The 21,176-nt window shown below is 43.8% G+C and overlaps 1 protein-coding gene across 6 annotated transcripts in view; it reads right to left on the bottom strand.

Annotated features, from left to right (window-relative positions):
• The window catches only part of RALGPS2 (Ral GEF with PH domain and SH3 binding motif 2), a 238,615-nt gene that overhangs the window by 191,632 nt on the left and 25,807 nt on the right, over nucleotides 1-21,176 (bottom strand). For all 6 annotated transcript variants that reach the window (XM_090047437.1, XM_090047440.1, XM_090047439.1 and 3 more), the window contains exons 2-3: nucleotides 13,013-13,155; nucleotides 8,804-8,911 (exon numbers count right to left, since the gene is read on the bottom strand). In XM_090047437.1, coding sequence (XP_089903563.1) covers nucleotides 8,804-8,911; nucleotides 13,013-13,069 — 165 coding nt within the window. In that variant the 5' untranslated portion in view covers nucleotides 13,070-13,155. The remainder of the gene's footprint in view (nucleotides 1-8,803; nucleotides 8,912-13,012; nucleotides 13,156-21,176) is intronic.

The raw sequence follows: 21,176 nt of genomic DNA, 5'->3' as shown, positions 1-21,176 counted from the left end.
ATGCAGGGTGCTGCACCTGGGGAGAGGGAATCCACAGCATACATACAAGCTGGGGAGCTTCCCCCTTGTAAGCACAGAGGTGAAAAGGGATCTTGGAGTCATTACTGACTCCAAGATGAACATGAGCTGCCAATGCCGGACCACAGCCAGCAAAGCCAACCACACCTTGTCGTGCATCCAAAGATGCAACTCAAGCCGGTCCAGAGGAGGTGATACTCCGCCTCTACGTGACATTGGTTAGGCCACAATTGGAGTACTGTATCCAGTTCTGGGTGCTGCACTTTAAGAAGGATGTGGCCTGCCTTGAGAGGGTTCAAAGGAAGGCCACCCCCTTGGCAACAGGGCAGGCCCTATGAGGAGAGGCTGAGGGACCTGAACCTGTTCAGCATCAGCAAGTGGAGGCTATGGGGGGATTTGGTGACTGCCTACAAACTCATTAGGGGGAAAAAAAATAAAAAAAATCAGCAAATAGGAAGGGTCCTATTCCCCCCAGCAGCACCTGGGGTGATGAGGAACAATGGCCAGAAGCTGCTGGAGACTAGGTTCAGATTAGAGATTAGGAGGCACTATTTCACCGTTAGGGTGGCTAGGATCTGTAACCAACTTCCTAGGGAAGTGGTCCTCGCTCCTACCTTGGGTAAATTCAAAAAGAGGTTGGATGAACACCTGTCTGGGGTTGTGTGATCCCAGCATGTGCTCCTATCAGTGGGAGGGGGGTAGAGGTGGGGGAGGTCAGACTAGATGATCTGTTCAGGTCCCTTCTGACCCCAAACTACTATGAAACTTACCTGCTGCCAAGTTTTCAAACCCAGGGTAGAACCCCACAAACTGGATGTCTTAGTACCAGGAGGTAGATCTCATCTGCAGGCAAACACCCCCATTCTAGATCAGTGGTTCTCAATCTTGTTAGACTCAAAGCATCCCTTTGTGAATTGATCAGCACCCAATTTAAAAAAAAAACAACATTTTATTATGGTGCTTACTAGGCCTGTGTGAAGTGGCACACATTCGCGTCAGATTTGGCCAATTTGGAAGGACAGTGATTCAAATCACTGTTCCAATTCAATTCAGCTGAAGCAGATCCGAAGATCCGGTGCCACTTCAGAGATTCAGCTATACACTAAACAGGCAACAGTCCTCACCATGCTGGACACAGCTGCCTCCAGCTGCTAAGTCTGCAGAGGTTGGGGAACAGAGGAGGGAAGGGGCATGGGGGATGGAGGGATTCTGGCTGATGCTGGGGCTAAGACAAGCAGCCCAGTCAGGGCAGGAAGGGGTGCGAGATGCAGGCGCAATAGCTCTCACAGAAGGGACTATGCCCTGCTGCTGCCTGCCCAGCTAAATGGGGTGGGATGCGGGTGCAGCTTGCTCTGGGCAGAAGCGGGCAAGCAGAAGCAGGGCATAACCCTCGCTCCCAGTAGTGCTGTGCCCACGTCCTGTGCCCCCCCCCCCCACGCCAGCCAAGCAAGCAGTGGCAACAGCTGCACCCCCGCACCAGCTGGGCAAGCAGCAGCAGGGCAGAGCTCTGCTCCCAGCACTGATGCAGGTACGGTAGTACTGGGAGCATGGGCTATGCCCTGCTGTTGCATGCCCCCTTCTGCCTGGAGCAAGTCACCCCTGCATCATGCCCCTCCACCCCACCGGTGTCCCAGCTGGGCAAGCAGCAGCAGAGCACAGACCCCACTCCCAGCACCGATGAAGGCGCGGGAGGGCCAAGGGAGGAGCAGGCGCTGCTGCCAGTTGCTCAGCCGAGGCAAGAAAGGGGGCGGGCACTGCTGCCACTGCTTGCCCAGACAGGTGGGGGAGCAGGTGGGTGCTGCTGCCACCACTTGCCAAGCCAGGGCAGGGAGGCAGGCAGGGTGGGTGGGTGCTGCTACCACTTGCCCAGTCATTGCAGGGAGGCAGGCACTGCTGCCACTTGCCCAGCTGGGGCACAGGGGGCAGGCACGGGATGCAGCACCACTGGGAATGGGGACTATGGCCTGCTGCCCCTTGCCCCCTTCCACCTGGAGTGAGCCACACCTGCATCCTGTCCTGTCCCCGACCCCACCCCCCACTGGACAAGCAGCAGCAGGGCATAGCCCCCACTCGGAGCACTGCTGCACCCACATCCCATGCTCCCCCACCTCCCTCCTCAATTCCAGCGCCACCCTGGCTGGGTAGTTTGTCCCAGCCCCAATTCCTTCCCTCCCCACTCCACAACAGACTTACCAGCTGGAGGCAACTGTATCCAGTGTGGTGGGAACTGCTGCCAGTTTAGTCTATGGCTGAATCTCCCCCCCCAAAAAATCAGCCAAATCTTTTCCGAATTGGTTCGGAGGCTTCTGATTTGATTCTGATCTTTTAACTGGTCTCCTGATTCAGATTCGGAGATTCAGTAGCTAAACTGGGCCGAATCTCCTCCAAATCAGCTACTGAAGCTTCACACAGCCCTACTGCTTACCAGTTTGAAGAAGGGCTAGGAAGGAGGAACAGCTGTCATGGAAGAGCTTGCCTGCAGTGAGTAAGATCAGAAAGATCAGCTCAAGGGGAAAAGGTGGAAGGGAATCTCTTTTTTTCTTCTCCTTCCCAACACCACCTCTCAAAGGCTGTCATAACACCCCAGAGTATCACAACACCCTGGTTGCGAATCACAGCTCTGGACAAAGCATTGATCCACAAACTGATGCAAAAACACTCAAAGTTTGGTCAAATCTAAGCACTGTAAAGTCTTTCAAAAAAAATACAAGTGTTCTTAATAATTCACGTGCATATAAGCCTAGAAACAAACACTGAACAAAAGCAGACCGAGTTGAACATAAAAGTGAAGTGTTCCAAGCAGACATGAAACTTACCCAACAAGCTGAGGTTCCTGCCTGCCCTAAGGAAAAAGATCTTCACTGCCACAAACTGTTTTTTAGGGCATTTTCAGCAGCTCAGGAATGTTTTGCTGCATTTGACTGTACTGATAAGGCATGTGTGGTCTCACTGAAAAACCCATGTTATGCTGCATCCATTTATGTTACAGTTATCACTATAATTTTTTATGCTAGCTATATATATCTGTATGATTTTGGATATGATTCAATCAAGGAACTCGATGAGTGGGTAGAATTATTAAATGAGTGCTTGCCATTGTGTCCTAGCGCACAGACAACTACCACTCCCAGTGACAGACAGGAAGAGTTGGGCCCCAAGCTACTGTCTGCCTGTAATGGGAAAACTAACTCCTGTATAGCAAGGGCATCCAAGAGAAATGGCCCATCAAGCCAGAGGGGCGCCAGGTACCTCAGAGAGACCAGAAATCGCTAGAGGATTCTGTTGACTCATGAGCCATTAGAATAATGCTGATGGGAGTGGATGGCCTTGGACATTTTTTAGAATCTAGCTAGGATAGAATTGATGCCTTTGAAGCCCAAGGCCTGAGGTTCAATGAGCCCAGCAGCCACTGCTGGCAGAATCAGCAAGAAAGCTGAATTCTGAGGATATTGGCAGGGCTCCGAGGAGGGCTCAGGTATAGCCCACATGGGACAGTAAGAAATGTTGCCTGTTTTGCTTTTCTGTCTCCAAACCTATAATCTGTTTTGCTTTTAGAATTCTTTTATTTTATGTAATGAATTCCTTTTGTTGTTTTGCCTGTGAATAGAGTAATTGCTGGGTAAGTAATACTCAAGGCTAACCCTTCCCATGGAAAGAAGGATGTGTAATTTTTTCTCTTATTCCAGTGGGGCCACCTAGGGTTGACATTTCCTCATTGTGGCTGCAGGGTCTGGTATAAGGGCAGTGGAGCTGAGGTTTGCTGGGTTAAGGAGTTGCCCCAAGGAACAGACCAGAATTACCCTGCAGCACAGTAGAGGAAAAACGTGGGGCCCTCCACAGATGGGTTTGAGACATTCATGTACAAAAAACACAAAACACTCAGAGTTAAAACAAACAGCAATAACAAATAGTTTTGATCAGCTTTGCCAGGAAAATACCAAAATTCCTTCACAGAAAAGGCTTTAACTGAAGGTGAAGTTGGGGTTTAAAAAAAATGTCTGTAGAAATTCAACTGCAGAAACAAAAGGTCAGCTTTGGCAAAGTCTCAATTTAAATAAATAAATTCCATCACAGTACATTTAGTAAGTCGAAACCAAATGGGAGGTGGGGAGAAGCAGTTTAATGAGATGCAGGTGAAGGACTCCTTGTGGGGTGGTCTGCCCTACATTGCAAAGCATTTCTCCTTGGCTTTATTTTCAGAAGCGACTTCCAAAATGTCAAAACATCACAAAACGACCTGCTTAGATTCACCATGGCTACAGAACTCTACTACTTTATCAGGAGCCAGGGTGATAGGGTGACAGCTCATAGATTCAGATGGAGATAGGTGTATGCCCTAGTTCTGAACAATGATCCCAAACTCTAATATTAATAGGACTATCTTGGCCCATATACAGATAGTTGGAAATAAGGACCTGTAACCAGAGTTCCTTAAAACTGACTACACTTTCACACTACTGGGGTTGCACCAACAATTCAGGTTTAATGAACTGTTGCAGCACAGCCGTAAGTGAGAGCATTCTATTTTTGAACAGTCTGAGGGTGAGACCATATGAGAAGCCATGGCTCAGTTTCTTCCACCACCTCTTCAGGTTTGCAATTTTAATACTGGATTCTACAGAAGAGAAGGTGGGCAAGAAGACTGACTCTGCAAAATCCATCTTGAAGAATCCCAATTACAGGGAAGTAATACCAATTTATCAACTGCTACATTTTTCAACACTTAGGCCAGTTGTACTGCAATAGGGAGCTCTAATAAGCAGCAACTAAAATACAACTCTGCCAAAAATTATGCCCTGAATCTAAATTAAGACAGCAGTATTTAATACATATGGCTGCTTGCAAGTGTGTGTGTGTGTGGGGGGGGGGGGGCGCGGGGGTGCAGGGGAAATGTGCTTTAAACTCTACACACCCCCGTGCCAGGCCCCAGCACATGCCCAGAAGAGGCAGCACATTAATTTGACCCAACTCTGCAACACCACTAGAGACTGGGCACTTCAGTAAGGCTTTTTTGGTGCTTTTATCCAATAGCTGAATAAGATATTAGATAGAAGTGCCAAAAAGCCCCGCTGAAGCGCCTCATCTATACAGAAACTGCAGAACCCAGTCCAACTAATGTGCTGCTTCTTCCAGTACACCGAGCACACCGAGTTTGTTTTTTCCCCCCACATCTGCAGGCAGCCTATATCGTTTTAAATTGCAGCTTTACTGATTTCAACAAGAGGCAATAATGCATGCAGAAGAGTGAACTTTAACCTAGTGATGTTCAACCTGCGTTCTGCAAAACGCTGGGGTTCCAAAAAAGGCCATCAGGGGTTCCGCAAACAAAAACTGGGAATAACGGTGGAGTGGGCCAGAAGGCGAAGAGCTGCCATTGCCAGGCTGGGTCACCTGGTTCCTTATCTGTTCACAGGATAGGGGTAAGGGGTTATGCGGCAGAAGTGATATGAAAGGGTTCCACAACTTAAGACAGTGGTTTGCAAACTGTCTCAACTCACACAGGAAGGGGACAGACAGCAGCCAGCTAGCAGCTCTCTTTAGTACAGTTTGATATTTTAGTACAGTTTGATATTTGGACAAACAATGAAAGCAAATACTGTGACTGTCATCGAAGTAATTTTTTGTAACCTTTTTAAAGACAGTAAGCTTTATAGAGATCCTGGCCCTTTCAAAATAAAATGCTAGAGTGCTTTCAGCATCTAATGTGTGGTGTTTCAATTTGCCCCAGTGTATGTGAGGCCTGGAAAATAAATCAGATGAAGTAAATGAACAAACAACTGGTGGAGATTCAGGTCAGTAGCCACCTTGGGCAGAAATTTAAGCCATGGAAAAGAGATTTCTTCAGCTTAAATGTATTACCACTATAGATTAACAGGGCAATTGGCTAGCCATTTAAGATTTTTATACAGTAATGCAAGAAACATGAGAAATAAGCAAGGATTACCGGTAGTCCTAGTACAAATCACAGAAGTACAACACAATTGGCATAGTTGAGATTTGGTGGGATAGTCATGTCCGGACTATTGTCATGAACAGGATCAATTTGTTTAAGATGACAGGTGGGAGAGAGATATATACTTGTTCCAGGGTGCAATAAGTACAGGTTGACCCGTTAAAGGTTCTGGGTCAAGGTAAATGTGTGTATGGGAAAAACTACCAAACCAGGGAGGTGAATGAAGCTTTTTTCAAGTCACTAATCAAAATACTTAAAAAAACACAAAAAAATTAAAATCACAGGACCTGGGGCTGATAGGAGACTAAGTACCATGATATCTTTTGGAAAGGAAATGCAACAGTGTGTAGGCAGTCTAGCAAGTTTCTGGAGTATGTTAGGAATAACTTCTTGGTACAGACAGCAAAGAAGCCAACATAAAAACTACCTTTTACTGGATCAGGCCATAGGTAATCTAGTTTAATATCTGGTCTCACACAGGATGAGAAGCAAGGATGCTGAGGGGGAGGGTAAATGGCATATCCAGAATTTTCTATACCCTGCTCCTCTTTCACTGCAGCTTCCAGTATTCAGAGATTTAAAGAGTTCTGATTTAGAGGCCTCACCCTTATACACCATGTCCAATGCCTACTGATGGTCCTTTCCTCCATGAATTTTGTTAAATCCCCTTTTGAACTTGGTTAAAACTATTAGCCTTCACAATATCTTGTGGCAATGAGTTCCAAAAGTTAATTACATGCAACATGAAAAACAACTTTCTTGTAGTTAGTTTTAAAACTGCTACCTAATCATTTTCATTATGTCCTCCAATATGAGATAATAACTAATACATTCCCATTTTCTTTTTTGAACCATTTAATATTTTGTAAATATCTGTGTGTCCCCTCAAGAGCGTCTTTTCTATTCTGAAAAGTTCTTACTTATTTAGTCTCTCCTCATATGGAAGTCCTTCCATACCATGTTCTTCCTTAATACAAGAGAATTCCAGAGAGAATTTAATCAAGTAGCTGTTGAACTTTTGGTGGAAGTCAGTAAGGGAGTCCAGGTGTTCACAGTCCAGATAATAAAAATATCTGTGTAATACAGGTATAGTACAGGTCTAGTAGTTCAGCTTTAAGAATTCCTTTTGCAGGTGGTTCATGAAAAAGTTGGCATATTGGGAGCCATCTTTGTGCTCATAATTTGGAGGATGGTGTTGGTTGTTAAAAGTAAAGTTCTTGTGGGTGAGGCTGAAGTGGATGATTTCTCAAGTATGTTCTGGTTGCAAACATACTGGCCTGTATTACTGGAATGACATTTGCAAATCAAGTCATCCTCCTGGTCATTTTGGCATTGGTAAAGCCCCATCTGGAATGCTGTGTCCAGTTTGGGGCACATTTCAATGCTCAGATAAACTGAAGAATCCACTGGAGAGCAGCAAGAATTACAGGTCTAGGAAATATGACTTGCAAGGAAGAGTTGAAAGACCTGGGATTATTTAGTCTGGAAAAGACTAGACTGAAGGAGGGATTTGATAGCTGCAGTTAAAGAGGATGGTGACAGACCAGTCTCAGTGGGTGCAAGAAACAGGAGAAAAAGTAACTGCCCTAAATTGCAACATGGAAAATTTAGATTAGAAATTCAGAAAAGCTTTCTCACTATGATGATGGTTAAGCACTGGAACAGATTATCTACCTTCCTGGGAGGAAGAACCGAAACACACTTTGTCACCTTTGCAAATAGTATAGGTGCAACAACTATAAGCTAGTGAAAGCAGGGCTTTGTTATTCATCACAGGATACATGGTAAAATAAAGCTTGTCACTTTCTTCCAACCTGACTAGATATAGCTATATTCAACCCAATTGTTCCAGCTGGTTCCAAAGTCCTTCCAGGTTTTCAGAAGGGAAGAAAGGTTGTTTCTGTTAAAGGGCTGATGTATAGGTAATACAAGCCATTCTGCCAGCACTGACAGCAGTCAAAAAAAAGGAATCAGCCAGAATATATGGAGAGCAATATATTTACATTCAACAAGGCTATTATAAAAGATGACAAGCAGTTTGCGTTCTACCTAGTACTGCTGCCCCTAAAATTAAAAGACACCACTAATAAGTTATGTTTAAAAAAAAAAAAAAAATCTATGAAAAATTTTCCCAGTGTCACACTGTATCAGACATAGGAATGAGACCTTACCTTACACCTAGAGAGAAAAAGCAAAATTCTGGATTCAGTGAAAGCAATGACAGCTGTGCCACTGCATTCTACATTAGCAGGATTTACCATCAAGTGTACACTCAGAGTTATTTGCCAAGTTATTTGATCTCTGAAGGCCAGGACACTAGTTTTGAGTCCAACTGTGTCACATGGCAATAAGCTGCAGTTTCACTAATAGGCCCCACCAACAGGTTCTTTAAGCTATTAACAAGGTTTATTAGATACCCTAAGTGGAAATAAAGTCAGATTTATGGCTACTGCTAAAATGAGGGAGACAGGGAAGAAGAGAGGAGTTTCTTAATAGCCCTACCAGAATTAAATTAAAATCTTACAGATTTAAGGATTTTTTCCATGATCAAGCTATATTACACATGAAAAGCATCTCAAGAATAAATGACAAATTAATCTCCTTTGGACTAAATTGTTCTAGGTCAAACAGTATATGCACCCAACAGAGCCACAAGAGACTCTCAGGCTCCCCTGCCTACTTCCATGCCCCTCCCCCCGCCTTTTTTTTTTTTTTTTTTTTTTTAAAGTGGTGTTTGTAAGGGGAGGGATCACAGGGTAGATAGCAGGGGAGGGGGATAAGAAAATTATCCTACAAGTATTCCTACAAAAAGCTAACTTATTAATTTCTTACAGCATATTCTTCTGGAGTAACCTTGAGGACATCGAATACCACTGCATCAAAGCTTTTCTTCAGTTCAGCAGAACCTTTGTCACTTAAGGATTCGGAGCTGCTACTCTTCTGTAGAAATTAAAAGAGAAACAAACAAGTTATTTGTCCTCACTTAGAGTAAGATAAAAAAAAAATATTTTCAAATGTTTGTCTGTGCCACCCTGCATGAAGCAAGTTCCCTGGTGAGTAGTAGATTTTGGTCCTGACCAAAATACCATTGAAACAAGAGAACCTCAGCTGCTTTCAATGGACTTTTAAGAAGGCTTTTAATGCATTAACACTTAAAATACTTTGCACCCCAGCTATGCTTACATCAGAAGTTTAAAAAAAGTTTTTAAAAAGTGCGCACCATTAATCTTTACATTTAAAAAATTCTGTACAATGAGTACACAGTGCTTGCTCAGGAAGGAAAGCTTAGAAAGCAATACCATGATAATTCCAGGCAAGGACTGAGATGTTTATTCTGTTCCCTATAGTTTTCATAAGTATTAAAAAACCACAACTCTGAGATTTAAAATAATTGGGAAACAAAAAACAAAACAAAACACCACTGATATTTAAAATAAATTATTTTAAATTATTTGGGCATTCAGTATGATACAGTAAAAGTAACTGCAGTAATCCAGTTTATATCATTTTAAATTCTCTTAAGTTTACAAAAAGCAGAATTCCCAAATAGATTTCTCAAGACTGCATACCTGATAGATCAGGAATTTGACCAGAGCATTAGCTTCTGATCTAAATAGAACTCTCTCAAGACTATTAATATTTTTACACAGGAGCCCAGAAAACAATAGCATTACACTGTATACACATTAAACTCTTAGGGGTCCAAGAGTAAAGATGGATTCTCTCCTCAAACATTAATATAGTAAATAATTTCTCTTTTATAATTAAAGTTTAAGATGCATTGCCTATACACACATTATATTGTGCCCCAAATTTACCATTTAGCCCTGTTATTCTTCATGCTGTATGCTAATAGCATACAAACTACTACAAATGTAGTTCAGTTTCCTCACAACTGCAGAGGCCCAAGATTCATGGAACTACCAGGAAGATGGGATAGAGTAGGGATGGGCTCTTTTTTTTTTTTGTGCAGAGTGCCAAAAAACACCCCATCCTTGACTTGTAAGATGCTGGCATGCCAGGGGTGAGCCATGAGAGGCTTGAACCTTGCTGTGGCAGTGCAGCCTCAGACCCTTCCCCACTGTCTATCTGGAGGCGTGCATGTACCCACCACCAGAAAACTTGCTGGGCTAGAGCTCCACAGACCTTGGTGCAGAGGCTTTCAGCCTCCCAGCCACCTGCCACAGCCAACTCAGGCTCTGAGTAGGACCCTGCTATTCACCACAGCACCCTGGCTACTCCCAGGAGGTGGCAGAAAGGCGGCAAGTCACTGCACTGGGGCCCAGCTCATTGCCAGCAGCAGGTGCAAGTGCACCTCCGGGCAGAGGACAGGGGACCTGCAAGGGACCCAACCCTTGTTGTGGCAGTGCAGCCCCAGACCCTTTCCTGCTGTCCGCCCCAAGGCACACATGCCAAGCAAGATGCCTTTGCATGCCATGCGCTGGCATAAGTGCCAGGGGGGTTGCTGACCCCTAGGATACAGGGTACAATATGGAGTATGCAAGTGGTCAACATACGATCTCAAAAAAGCCTCCACTAACTATGATAATGAATATCCTTCTCCTTCAAGTAGTTGCCCACATGTACATTCCACTACAGGCGACTCAAGCAATGCCCAGTTCACACAAGACAGGATCTCAACATCCCAGGGAAACAGTGACTTCAAGATCACTTTCCCAACTGCAACATCCTATTTGAAAGCTTCAACAATGGCATGCTGTTTGATAAAACTTTGGATGGAGCTCCAGACAGAAGCCTTGCTAATACTGTATTTTCTCACACGCTATACCCTGCCAAATACGACATGCACTTTTTTTTGGGAAGGCAGAATGAAGGAAAATTTTTTCCCCCCCCCCAAGGTCATAGTTGAATACAGGCCACATGCATCAAGGACAGAATCTACCCTTCAGTATCACTCACTCTTCTCCTTGCAAGTTTCGCAACTCAAGCTTTAACCTTGGTCACAGCTGCCAATGACAGGGCAGAGAAATCAGCTTCCTTGTTTAAAACACTCGCCCCAATTTTGGACGACCAATTTTTTTGGTAATGGTGCATGTGGTATACAAATAAAGATAGCCTGCATGAAGAACTTCTACAGAGAGACAACAGACATACTGCACTCTAACCACTGTTGGAAGCTCTACCTTGGCGCTCGTATATCCCTGATGTAATCCAAAATCCATTCTCTGCTGTGGCTATGAGCACCAAGAAGTCCTCTCGAAAGGTCTAATTCTTTGCAAATAGGAAGCAAGAGTCTTTCAAACATCTAAACTGTGCAGGGATGAGCCTGCTCGAGTAGTCAGAGTTAAGGAAGAATAAAATCAAGTAGATTTATTTACTCTAGTGAAATTCTGCAAAAACCCTTGGGCAGGATCTTAGGATGTACACCCAGACTAGCAAATGGCAGTTGTAAACCAAAGGAGATAAAATGGTTGCGGCAAATTATTATCCTCAACCTGAAATAGTCCAAACCATCTGTTCACTCTCCTCAGGTCCAGGATAAAATTTATTTACCAGTATTTATTAGATTTATATGCAGCCATTCTCTACAAAGACTCAGGGCAGCTTACAGTACAAAACAAATAACTTACAATGTTAAAATAAAATATAAACAAAGTCTCCAAACAATATCCCCCAGTATACCCTTGTTTGCTAAGCACCTACCCAAATAGGAAGGTCTTAAAGTGTTTCTGGAAGATATACAAGTTCAGGCTCCACTAGGCCTCAAGGAAGAAGGAAGCTCTGAAGCTGAGGAGCAACTACCAAGTATGACCTCTCACATGTTGTCACCAAGCAAACTTGGTACAGTGATGGTATTTGTAGGAAGTTTATTCTTGGTTGACCTTAGGCACTGTGATGGGGCATAAGGGAGAAAGGTACATAGTACCTAGACCATTTAGGGCCTTATAGGTTAGAACACTAGCAACTTGAATCATGCCAAGAAAGCTATTAGAAATCAGGGCAGACCCTGGACAACTAGAGCAACATGAAGGGGTACACCAATAGAGATTTTGGGGGCTGATATTGATAGCCAATTTTTAAGCTTTGTGTTGGTGTATAAAAGCCTTGAGCGTTCAGCATGCCCTTCATGTCTTACAAGCAGGGGATGGTTTCACTCACTCTTTTGCTGAAGAGCTCCATAGCTGCCATACCCTCCAGTCATCTTAAAAGCATCTCTGCCCCAGGCAGCAGGCAAAGCCTAGGATGGGGCTAGAGTCAAAGGTGCAGCAGCTGCCTGCCCACGAACGCCTATCCTTTCCCCCCAACCTGCCAACCGCTTACCGGCAGGTGCAGCTCTGAGTCCAATCCCTCCCAGACCACATGAAGGCTCCAGCCCATACCTGGGGAGCAAGTAGGAGGCAGAGGCTGCAGGGAGGACAAGTGACAGAAGCCATATGCCCCACCCTGCAGCTGCCTTCCCTACTCTGCAGCAATGGGGGGGACACCCCCCCCCAAAGGGTGAGAGGGAGGGGCTCTGACAGGGCTAGGGAGGGCTGTGGCTTGGGAGTTTTATTCCTGGCCAATTTACATCCAACTATGTGCCACCACTGTCCTCTTTCATAATCATGAATAATCATGTCCTCTTTCCAAAACATTTCATGGGGCTAAACAAGGCAAACTCTTCTAGGAAAATATGCTGCTCAGACGCATCAGTACCTCGGGACTCATGACACCCTTTCAGGGGTGCTATGGTGCTAGTGAAAATGCCCTGTGTGACTGTTTCCAAGAGGCACACGCTGGGTTTGAATCGAAAGCAGCTGCAAGGGGGGGGGGGCGGTGGCAGCGAGTGTCCAGAGATGGGGCAGAGCTGCAATCTACTACTCTGCGTGCCCCGGGGAAGGGCCATGCAGACAGCAGATCGCAGCTGTGCCATGGCTCCAGACCACATAATCACCACTGCGAGATCCCAGCTCCAGACCCAGAGTAGCTCCCCACCCAACTGTGCACCCTGCCTGCGTTGCTGGGGCTTTTAGATCTCAATATATGTTATAACTGTAAAGCGACCATCTGAAAAGGGGAGTGTAGCCTTGCAATCCTTACCTCTGAAGCAATAGCTGCAATATTAACATTGCTCGATTGCCCATTCATTAGGTCCATACTGCTCACACCATTAGTCTTCTGCCCTACATTTACAACAGCAGGATTATCATCATTTCATCTCCAAGGCAACAGGGTAATCATTCCTACAAAAGAATGAAAAGAAATCAGAAACAGCTTGTGTGGATGTCTTAGAAATCAAAATCGTAAGGATTCAGTGTATAAAATACATTAACATCAAGTGCAGCAAGACCTTAATAATATTAAGGACCAGCCTTTAGACTCAAAACACCAACATCTGGATTGTCCATTTAACAATATATTGCATACACCAAAACAACCTAACAGGACAATAATGATAGACTAACTTATTTGAGGCAGGGGGTAGACAAACAAGGTACTGCAAGGTAAGCTAGAGTGTAAATTTACAGCATGTCAGCTACTCCATGGCAGGTGCCCAAGTGTACACTCCAATCCTGCAGCAGTCATGAAATAATTTACCCCTCAAAAATGGGATTAAATATGGCATATTTACCAGTCAGTTTAAATTCAGACCCTCAATTTTTTTTGTACACCACTATGGATATTGAGTACTTTGAAGCCTAATCTACACAGAATGCCATAATTTGAAGTTATGGATGTTATATACATGATTGTTAAAATACGGTTCTTCATCTGTAAACAAAACACTTATTTAAAAAATACCAGAATATTATTAAAAGAAGTTAATTTTTTTATGAAAAAGTACCTAATTGTTCTGCTTCATATTTCTGCTGGCTTCAAGCAAACCAAACTTATCAAATTAAAAGAACCTCTCAGTGACAATAGTGATCAACATGGAACAGAGCCTACATAAATCATTATTTAAATTAGTGTTTAGCTATATATGCATCATTAACTTGCTGATATTTTTTAGTTCTCGTTTTTACACACAAAAAGCCTGATTAAAAGTGAAAACTGTTGGGCCTTATTACAAAAAAATAAACTCACCTAGTTAGTATGTAAATACTACTGATACAATAAAGACCTGTTTTTGATTTCATGAAGTACGAGTGCCCCCTAGTGTAAAGGCGTAAATTCTTGCTGAGTTCTTAAGAAGCAATGGGGATTTTTGGTGGTATCTTTTAATGGATCAACTATAGTCAGGAAAGATGTTAGACAAGCTTTTGGGCACAAAGTGCCTTCCCTTCATTTTCAAGGGTATTGTGTTCAATTCGAATACTACTTTTCCTATTTTTTTTCTTCAAACTATGAACATAAAATATAAAACAGTCCAGTTCTTATCTGAAACTTTTTGAAAACAGATAAGTTAAATGCTAACTATGAATAATCCCATACAATTAAAAATGTCCTGCTTTAAAAAAGGTCTTATCGTTTCAAGCACGGTAAAGCCCACTATATATTGGAATGTATCAACTTTGTTTTGTAATTTTAAAGAATTATCAACTTCTGCATCACCATAAACATGTACAGATTATTTTGAAATCATTTGGTACAATTTTCATTACCATATCTGGCATACAGATAAACCTGAAACTAACAAAACAGGTGATAAGAAATAAAATAATTCAACATGTCCTTAGAAGTCCAATAACTAACTGCACTAAAATAAAAAAGGAGGCTAGTTTGAAACACTAGCTCAAATCCCACCCTGCAGCCAAATGCTGTTGCATGCTACTGCCACTTGTCTGATTCATGTTGAGCTGGTCCTTATGAAACTTAGAGAAGCAAGGCCACTGCTTATATTTTAGACTGTAGTTTATTTCTCTGCTATAGTCTAGGTCAAGGATGTCAAATTCATGTAGTGAGAAGTATTGAATTCTACATTAACTGTGGCTCTTGAACTGAAATAAAACACTAGGATGGCATATTTCCCGCCACTGACACCAGAATACCCACTGATATCAGTGGGAAGCTTGTAAAAAAGCCAAGCCAAGATCTAAATTTAGTCATCTTCTATTAAATGCCTTCTGTCTCATTCTGCACCATTTAGTGAGAAAATGTGCTTCTCTGGCTTATGATTTGTCTTCCCCCCCACCTCCACTGTCAATCCTCCTTATCACACTCAACCTTCGTCTTAGTTTCTCCTCTCCATTTCCTTCCCTACAGAAATTCCAAATTCATGTTCCCACCCTTTCCATTTCATCCACTAAAATGAACAACAATGTAATAATTAATTTTACTTTGCAAAGTCATCATTTTCACCTATGCAATGAGATAAAAAGGACAGAAGTGCACAACTCCAAGATCTGTTTGCAGACCTAAGGCACCAACACTGCCTCAAATTCTCAACTGGAATTTTTTTTTTTTTTTTTTATTTGTATGAGGGTCAGAAACTACTTTTAATTAAAGATTAAATTGTACATGATTTTATCATGTCATATTTGGTACATCCATCTGATAGGACAGCCTATTTGACAACCCTGGTCTAGATTATGTCCCTTTTTATTCATTACTAGAAGGGAAAGGAGCAGAAAGGAGAAAAATATTTTGAATAAAATAAAATAAAGTATCTAGTTGAGTTTCTAAAGTCAGCTTAAAATGAGGCTGTTACAAAACAAAAAGGAGCAAATACAGAAACTAAAGCAATGGCTGTCAGTCCTCATGCAGTGAGACTTTCCACTAGTTGTGCTCCAGTTCAGGGCTCCGATTTGTTAAAAAGCTCTTTAGGAAATATCTGGCAGGCTGACAAAATAAACAAACCTTCTAAGGCCAGGCCCATAATACTGCCAAACAGCTAAGATAGTCACTGCCCTGGGAAAACATAAATGGGGAGGGACAAGGGAAAGGGGGGGGGGGAAATCAAATCAGACTTGGGACTACCCAACAGCCTGGCCCAAGTATACATTCCCAGTGAAGGTCACCACATAAGCTAGAGAAGGCATGGGCAAAGTGTGGCCTGCAGCGGTTCCCTCAGTCCCGCCTGACTCAGCCACAATCCAGGCATGATGCATCCTGCTGCCCCCCAGGCATGCAGCAAAATTGGGGTGGCTCCACAACCAGACTGCCATTCTAGGCAGCCCAAGCGGGGGCAGCTCCTTCTGACTGCTGTCGCTACACTGTGGTACTGGTAGGGACCTGCACTGCACAGCCTCAAGTCTGTACCTGTGCCACATCTGCCTGCCTGGGCTCAGCAATGGCAGCACAAGACAGAAGCTGTTGCTCAGTGCAGGGGAAAAAGAAGCCCCTCCCCATCCTGCTGCTACCAGTTCCCTGCTGCAGCTGTGTACAGCCCATGCTGGGCTGCCCCACGTCTGCTCTGCACTGCTACTGCTGCCCTGCAGGTCAGCCTGGAGGTGACAGCAATGCTGGCGGAGATGCAGGACAGCCCAGCACAAGCTCTGGGCAGCTGCAGCAGGGAACTGCTGAGCAACAGCTTCTGTTTGGCGCCACCACTGCTGAGCCTGAGTGGGTGATCCCGGAGCAGACAGAGCACGTGGGGCTGAGGCCATGCAAAGCACGTCCTTACTAGTGCTGCAGGGCTGGGGTGGTGACAGCCCAAAGGAGCCACCTCCACCCCAGCTGCCTAGAAAGGCACCCAGGTTGTGGAGCCATCCCAGCCCCGCTGTATGCCCAGGGGCGGCTGGACATACCATGGGCAAGCTGGGTTGGGGCTGTGACCAGTTCCCACTGCTCCGCTCTGCCTGGGGTAAATCTGGAGTGGGCATGGGGCACACTGGGGCTGTGCACTGCTGGTGGTGGTGGGGAGACACCACAGGGTGTGTGGGCTCTGGGCGGTTGTGGTGCAGGTGCTGACTGGCTCAGGGGGGTGTGCACAGGGGTCTCCTATGCATACCCCACCATATCCACAAACCCTCCCTCAGTAAACCCCACAACCACACCCTCCCCACCTCACACAATTACACACCCCAGAAATACTGTACACACCAACACCTTCCCCCCACAAACCCCCATGCACCCCCACACCCTCCCCTTCCACATACCCCAGACATCCCCACCACAAACCCCCCATACCCACCCACATCCATAAATATCCCACATACAGAACCCCCCACAAACCCCATACCCCTCACCCTTCCACAGTCCCCTACAATATGCAAGAGCAAGACCTCACTACGCAGTTATTTATATATTTATATACACATACAAAATCAGGACAAAATATATTTTTTAAAATAAAATTAAAAATGTGTTATTGTCAATGTTTGATTTTTAGTATACAATTTGTTTTCTTTCAAGGTTGCTGACCCCTGGCATAGACGAGTCATTTTAGTACATCAGAGAATATTTTATAAGCCAACTCACAGCAGCTTCTCTCAGCTTTCATACAACCCATAAATATAGCTGTAGAGCTACACTACTTTGAAATCTGAACATTCAGAATTTTGTATCCTTGGTCACATGATAAGTGAGGGAAAACAAAGATGGATTTTTAAACTAACAGCACAAGATTTACCTAGTGATCTACCAGCCTTAGTCCAAACTCTTTTGTTTTAAGAGAGAAAATGGCTACATTAATTTTAATCATTATACTGATTTCTATCATCAGACTATAGAAAGTTAGACTGTACAACAATGTGGACAATAGATGTTCAAATGCATGGAAGGAAAAGTTAAAATAAATCAAGCAGGTTCTCTTCAAGTAGTTGACCTGAACAGCCATGTCCACACTGAGAAACTCAGAAAACCTGAAGTGAATCAATTAACTGTGAAGACAATGAGCATAAACTGAAAACAAATTACTTCTTAACAAGGGTATCCATGCAGAAATAAAAAATGGCCTTATGCTGCTGTATCTTAGCCCTGTGCTGAAGTAGGAAGTGATTCAGAATAGCAAAAAATACACTGCCAGGAATGGTAATCCCACTGGATGCTGGTTTAGTGCCAGGGCCACTATGCCCTGCATCTGTTCTAGTGCCAAGGCAAGAGAAGATGGTCATTCATCCAAGGTGTATCTTGGTACATAAAGCTCACCTGCTCATCAATGCCAGTACCAGTGTGGGCCTCCATGTATAAGCAAGAACTGCTATTACTACGGACTGCTTTCTTCAGTTAATATACCTCACTCCCAAATACTCCTTTGCAATTTTGGAGGAGTACTTCAAATCCTCCTTGTTTGCCTACTCTGAGTGCATTTGCCACTGGGGTTTTCAAGAAGTAGGCTGCATAGGGCCTCATCCCAGGGTTGGCATCAATGTTCTTAGTGTCTGACATCATAAAACTGGTGGCATTTTTAGCTCCCATAAAACTGAACATGAGTAGAGTGCTTTGTCTGCTATTGCCTGGTTAACTGATTCCTTAATTCCAGCTTGATGAATCTCTTCTGCACAAATCCAGGCAACAACTTTTGTGGACTGATGAAGACCCTGATGACAAATTTGAGCCTTCTACCATCTATTTTCAGGTAAAGAAAGAAAAAGAAGAGTAGATCAATCACTTGTCAGGGACATGTCCTTCCCCAATACAGAATCAACTGTGCCTATCAAGAGCAATTCATGCTGAACAGACTACTTAAACTCAGTATGTTTAGAGTTCACCCATACAACAGGTCACACAGAGCAACATATCTCACTGTACAGTGGACATACACAGGGTTTCCCAGCTCCTTTCCCCTCCTTCCCCCAAACATCCAAATGAAGAAAATTAACAGAGAAATGAAGAGATTGACAAAATAAGATTACATTTGAATTAATCTGAAGTGCACGAAAGTACCTGAATGGACACTTGCCAGGCTCTCAAGGAAACTAACAGATTGTTGTGGTCACTCTGTCTGTTATACCTTCACAGAGAATCACAAAAGCATGACATGCACAACAGCCCTGACACTTTACTAGGTGTCCTCCATGTATACATATTCCAGATTAACACACAAGTGTTCAGGGAATTTCTCTTTCATATTTTATTTTAATATTCTACTTGCTTTTATATGTTGTTCCGCCTTATGGCAAGGCGCTCGGACCTTTCGTTGGGAAGGCTGACACATACAGGAAATAAATGAGTCTCAATTTGTTGGCTACGCCTTGCATACCGTAACCAACTCTGGTTATCTGCATACTGGTTAAGAGTATAAGCCCTTAAGTGTATAGTGTATAGCATTTTTTTGCCCCACTGTCTACTCTGAAACTTAACTGTGCAGTTCACTGGTTAACTGTATACTACCTGTAACTGTAATGGTCAAACGTGTAAATAACTACTCCTTTAACTACACCAGAAATAGCAATGGGGAAAAAACAGCTGTCAGACTACTGTGCTATGATTAGCCATCAAAAGTGACAGGAGCTAGTCAGTTTTAAGGATACCATTTTTCCTCCTTTCCAAAACTTCTAATTGTAATCATTACAGCCAACTGGCAGCCTTGAAAATGAGTGGATCTAGCAAGTTTCACAGCTGTTAATACCACAGACTGTGCATTTGAAAAGCATTTCTTACACAGTGCTGTAGTATTGTTTTTCCTGAAATACCACATGCCCCCAGATAATCTTGCTTCTGGAATAAAAAAAAAAAAAAATGCACTGGGGGGAAGGGGGAGGCTTTTCTATCGTCATGCCCAAGAGCTAGTTGCATGCAGCAGCTCAGTCGGCCTCAGCCAGCTCAGTGGCTCTTCAGGCAAGAGCTGCAATGTTAATCTCTTCACAGTTGCTGCCAAATTGGGACTGTACCCCTGCTGCTTGCTAGCCCAAAAAGAAGAGGAAGCCATTTTGCAGCCATTGCCACACAGTGTCTCCATACTTCTATTCCAGTGAAGAAGAATCAGCTCCCTGTTTAAGACATGCACCCTAATATTTTTAGGGCTGTGAAGAGCTGTGGTATCCAAATAAATATATACAAGTAGTTACCCTGAAACTAACCAGGGTCCCTTCATTTTCAACACCTTCCAACAGCAACTTTTAAACTATTAGAAGCTTTAAATATGGAGAAGCTATTCAGTTTTGAAGTTTCTGATACCATAGCACTGTATACTTACAAGATTAATTGGTTTGGGGTTTTTTTGTTTGTTTGTTTTTTTAAAATCAGGGCCATCCAGTGTATGACTGGACATACCATGCAGACTATATGTGCCCCTCAGTTGCATGCCATTGTGAATGGGCCCTACCTATAATAGGAGTCCCCCCTTCCCTCCCTGCAGCGCATCAAGAGACAGGCAATCTCTACTATGCCACACAGGGTACACCCCCCACCCTCCAATCATGGGCGAGTTCACGCTGCCCTACTCCCAAGGGTGGGAGCATATAGCAGGAGGGAGAAAGAGCCTGGAGACTCTTGTAGCAGCAAGAGAGAGAGAGATGGAGGAAGTAGTGCCTAGAGCAGGACTGGTGGGGTGCAGGGGGAAGGGAAGCATTAACTCCTCGGGGACTGGACACAGCCCACGGGCCACCAGTTTGACAGGCCTGGTTTACATAAGCTCAGGTAAGGGTACAGCTTTTTTCAGTCCCCAAACTATACATTTAAATGGAGTGCACTGTACTCAGAAAAGATGTTAATATGGGCATGTGGATCCAAACTGAAACATACTATATTTACTCAAATTTAAAACAAGGTTTTTTTTCCCCATTCAACACTAGTCTTAGACCTGGGTATATGAGGGGTTGGAGTGGGGAGGCATGATTGGGGCCTGGAGGATAGGCCTTATAAAGGAGAGACTCCAGGAACTAGTCTAGTTCAGTCTGAGTAAGAAAGCCTGAGAGGACTTGATAGCCACTTACAAGTATGTCAGGGGAGAGCACCAAGATCTGGAGGAACAGTGCTTCAGCAAGGTATTTCCCTTAGGAGGACAAGGACCAATGGACACAAACTAATAGAGGGAAGATTTAGACTGGACATAAGGAAGAACTTCTTCTCCATAAGGGCAACTAGAACCTGGAAGACTCCCAGCAGAGGTGGTGCGGTCACCATCCTTGGAGGTGTTTGAGAGGAGGATTGATAAGCACCTCATTGAGCTAGTTTGTAACCTCCTGCCTATAGCAGGGGACCAGACTTGAACTTCCAGGTCCCTTCCAGTCCACTGATTCTATGAAAATTTTCCATGTCTGGAATCTAACTGTGGGGGTTGCCTTAAATGTGGGTAAATACAATACTTAAGCAAGAATTCTAGAACACATAGGTACATCCATCCCTCTTTCTAAAATACTCAAGATGGTATAAATTAAATGTGATATTACTGCACAAGGTAGAGAAGAATATCAGGGTTCTAAATATTGGGGACTAA

The sequence above is a fragment of the Crocodylus siamensis genome, chromosome 5, assembly GCF_052110815.1.
Source record: "Crocodylus siamensis isolate JL-2025a chromosome 5, ASM5211081v1, whole genome shotgun sequence".
Lineage (NCBI taxonomy): Eukaryota > Metazoa > Chordata > Crocodylia > Crocodylidae > Crocodylus > Crocodylus siamensis.
Note: the sequence above shows the minus strand (reverse complement) of the source record. Positions and strands in the feature narration are given on the sequence as shown.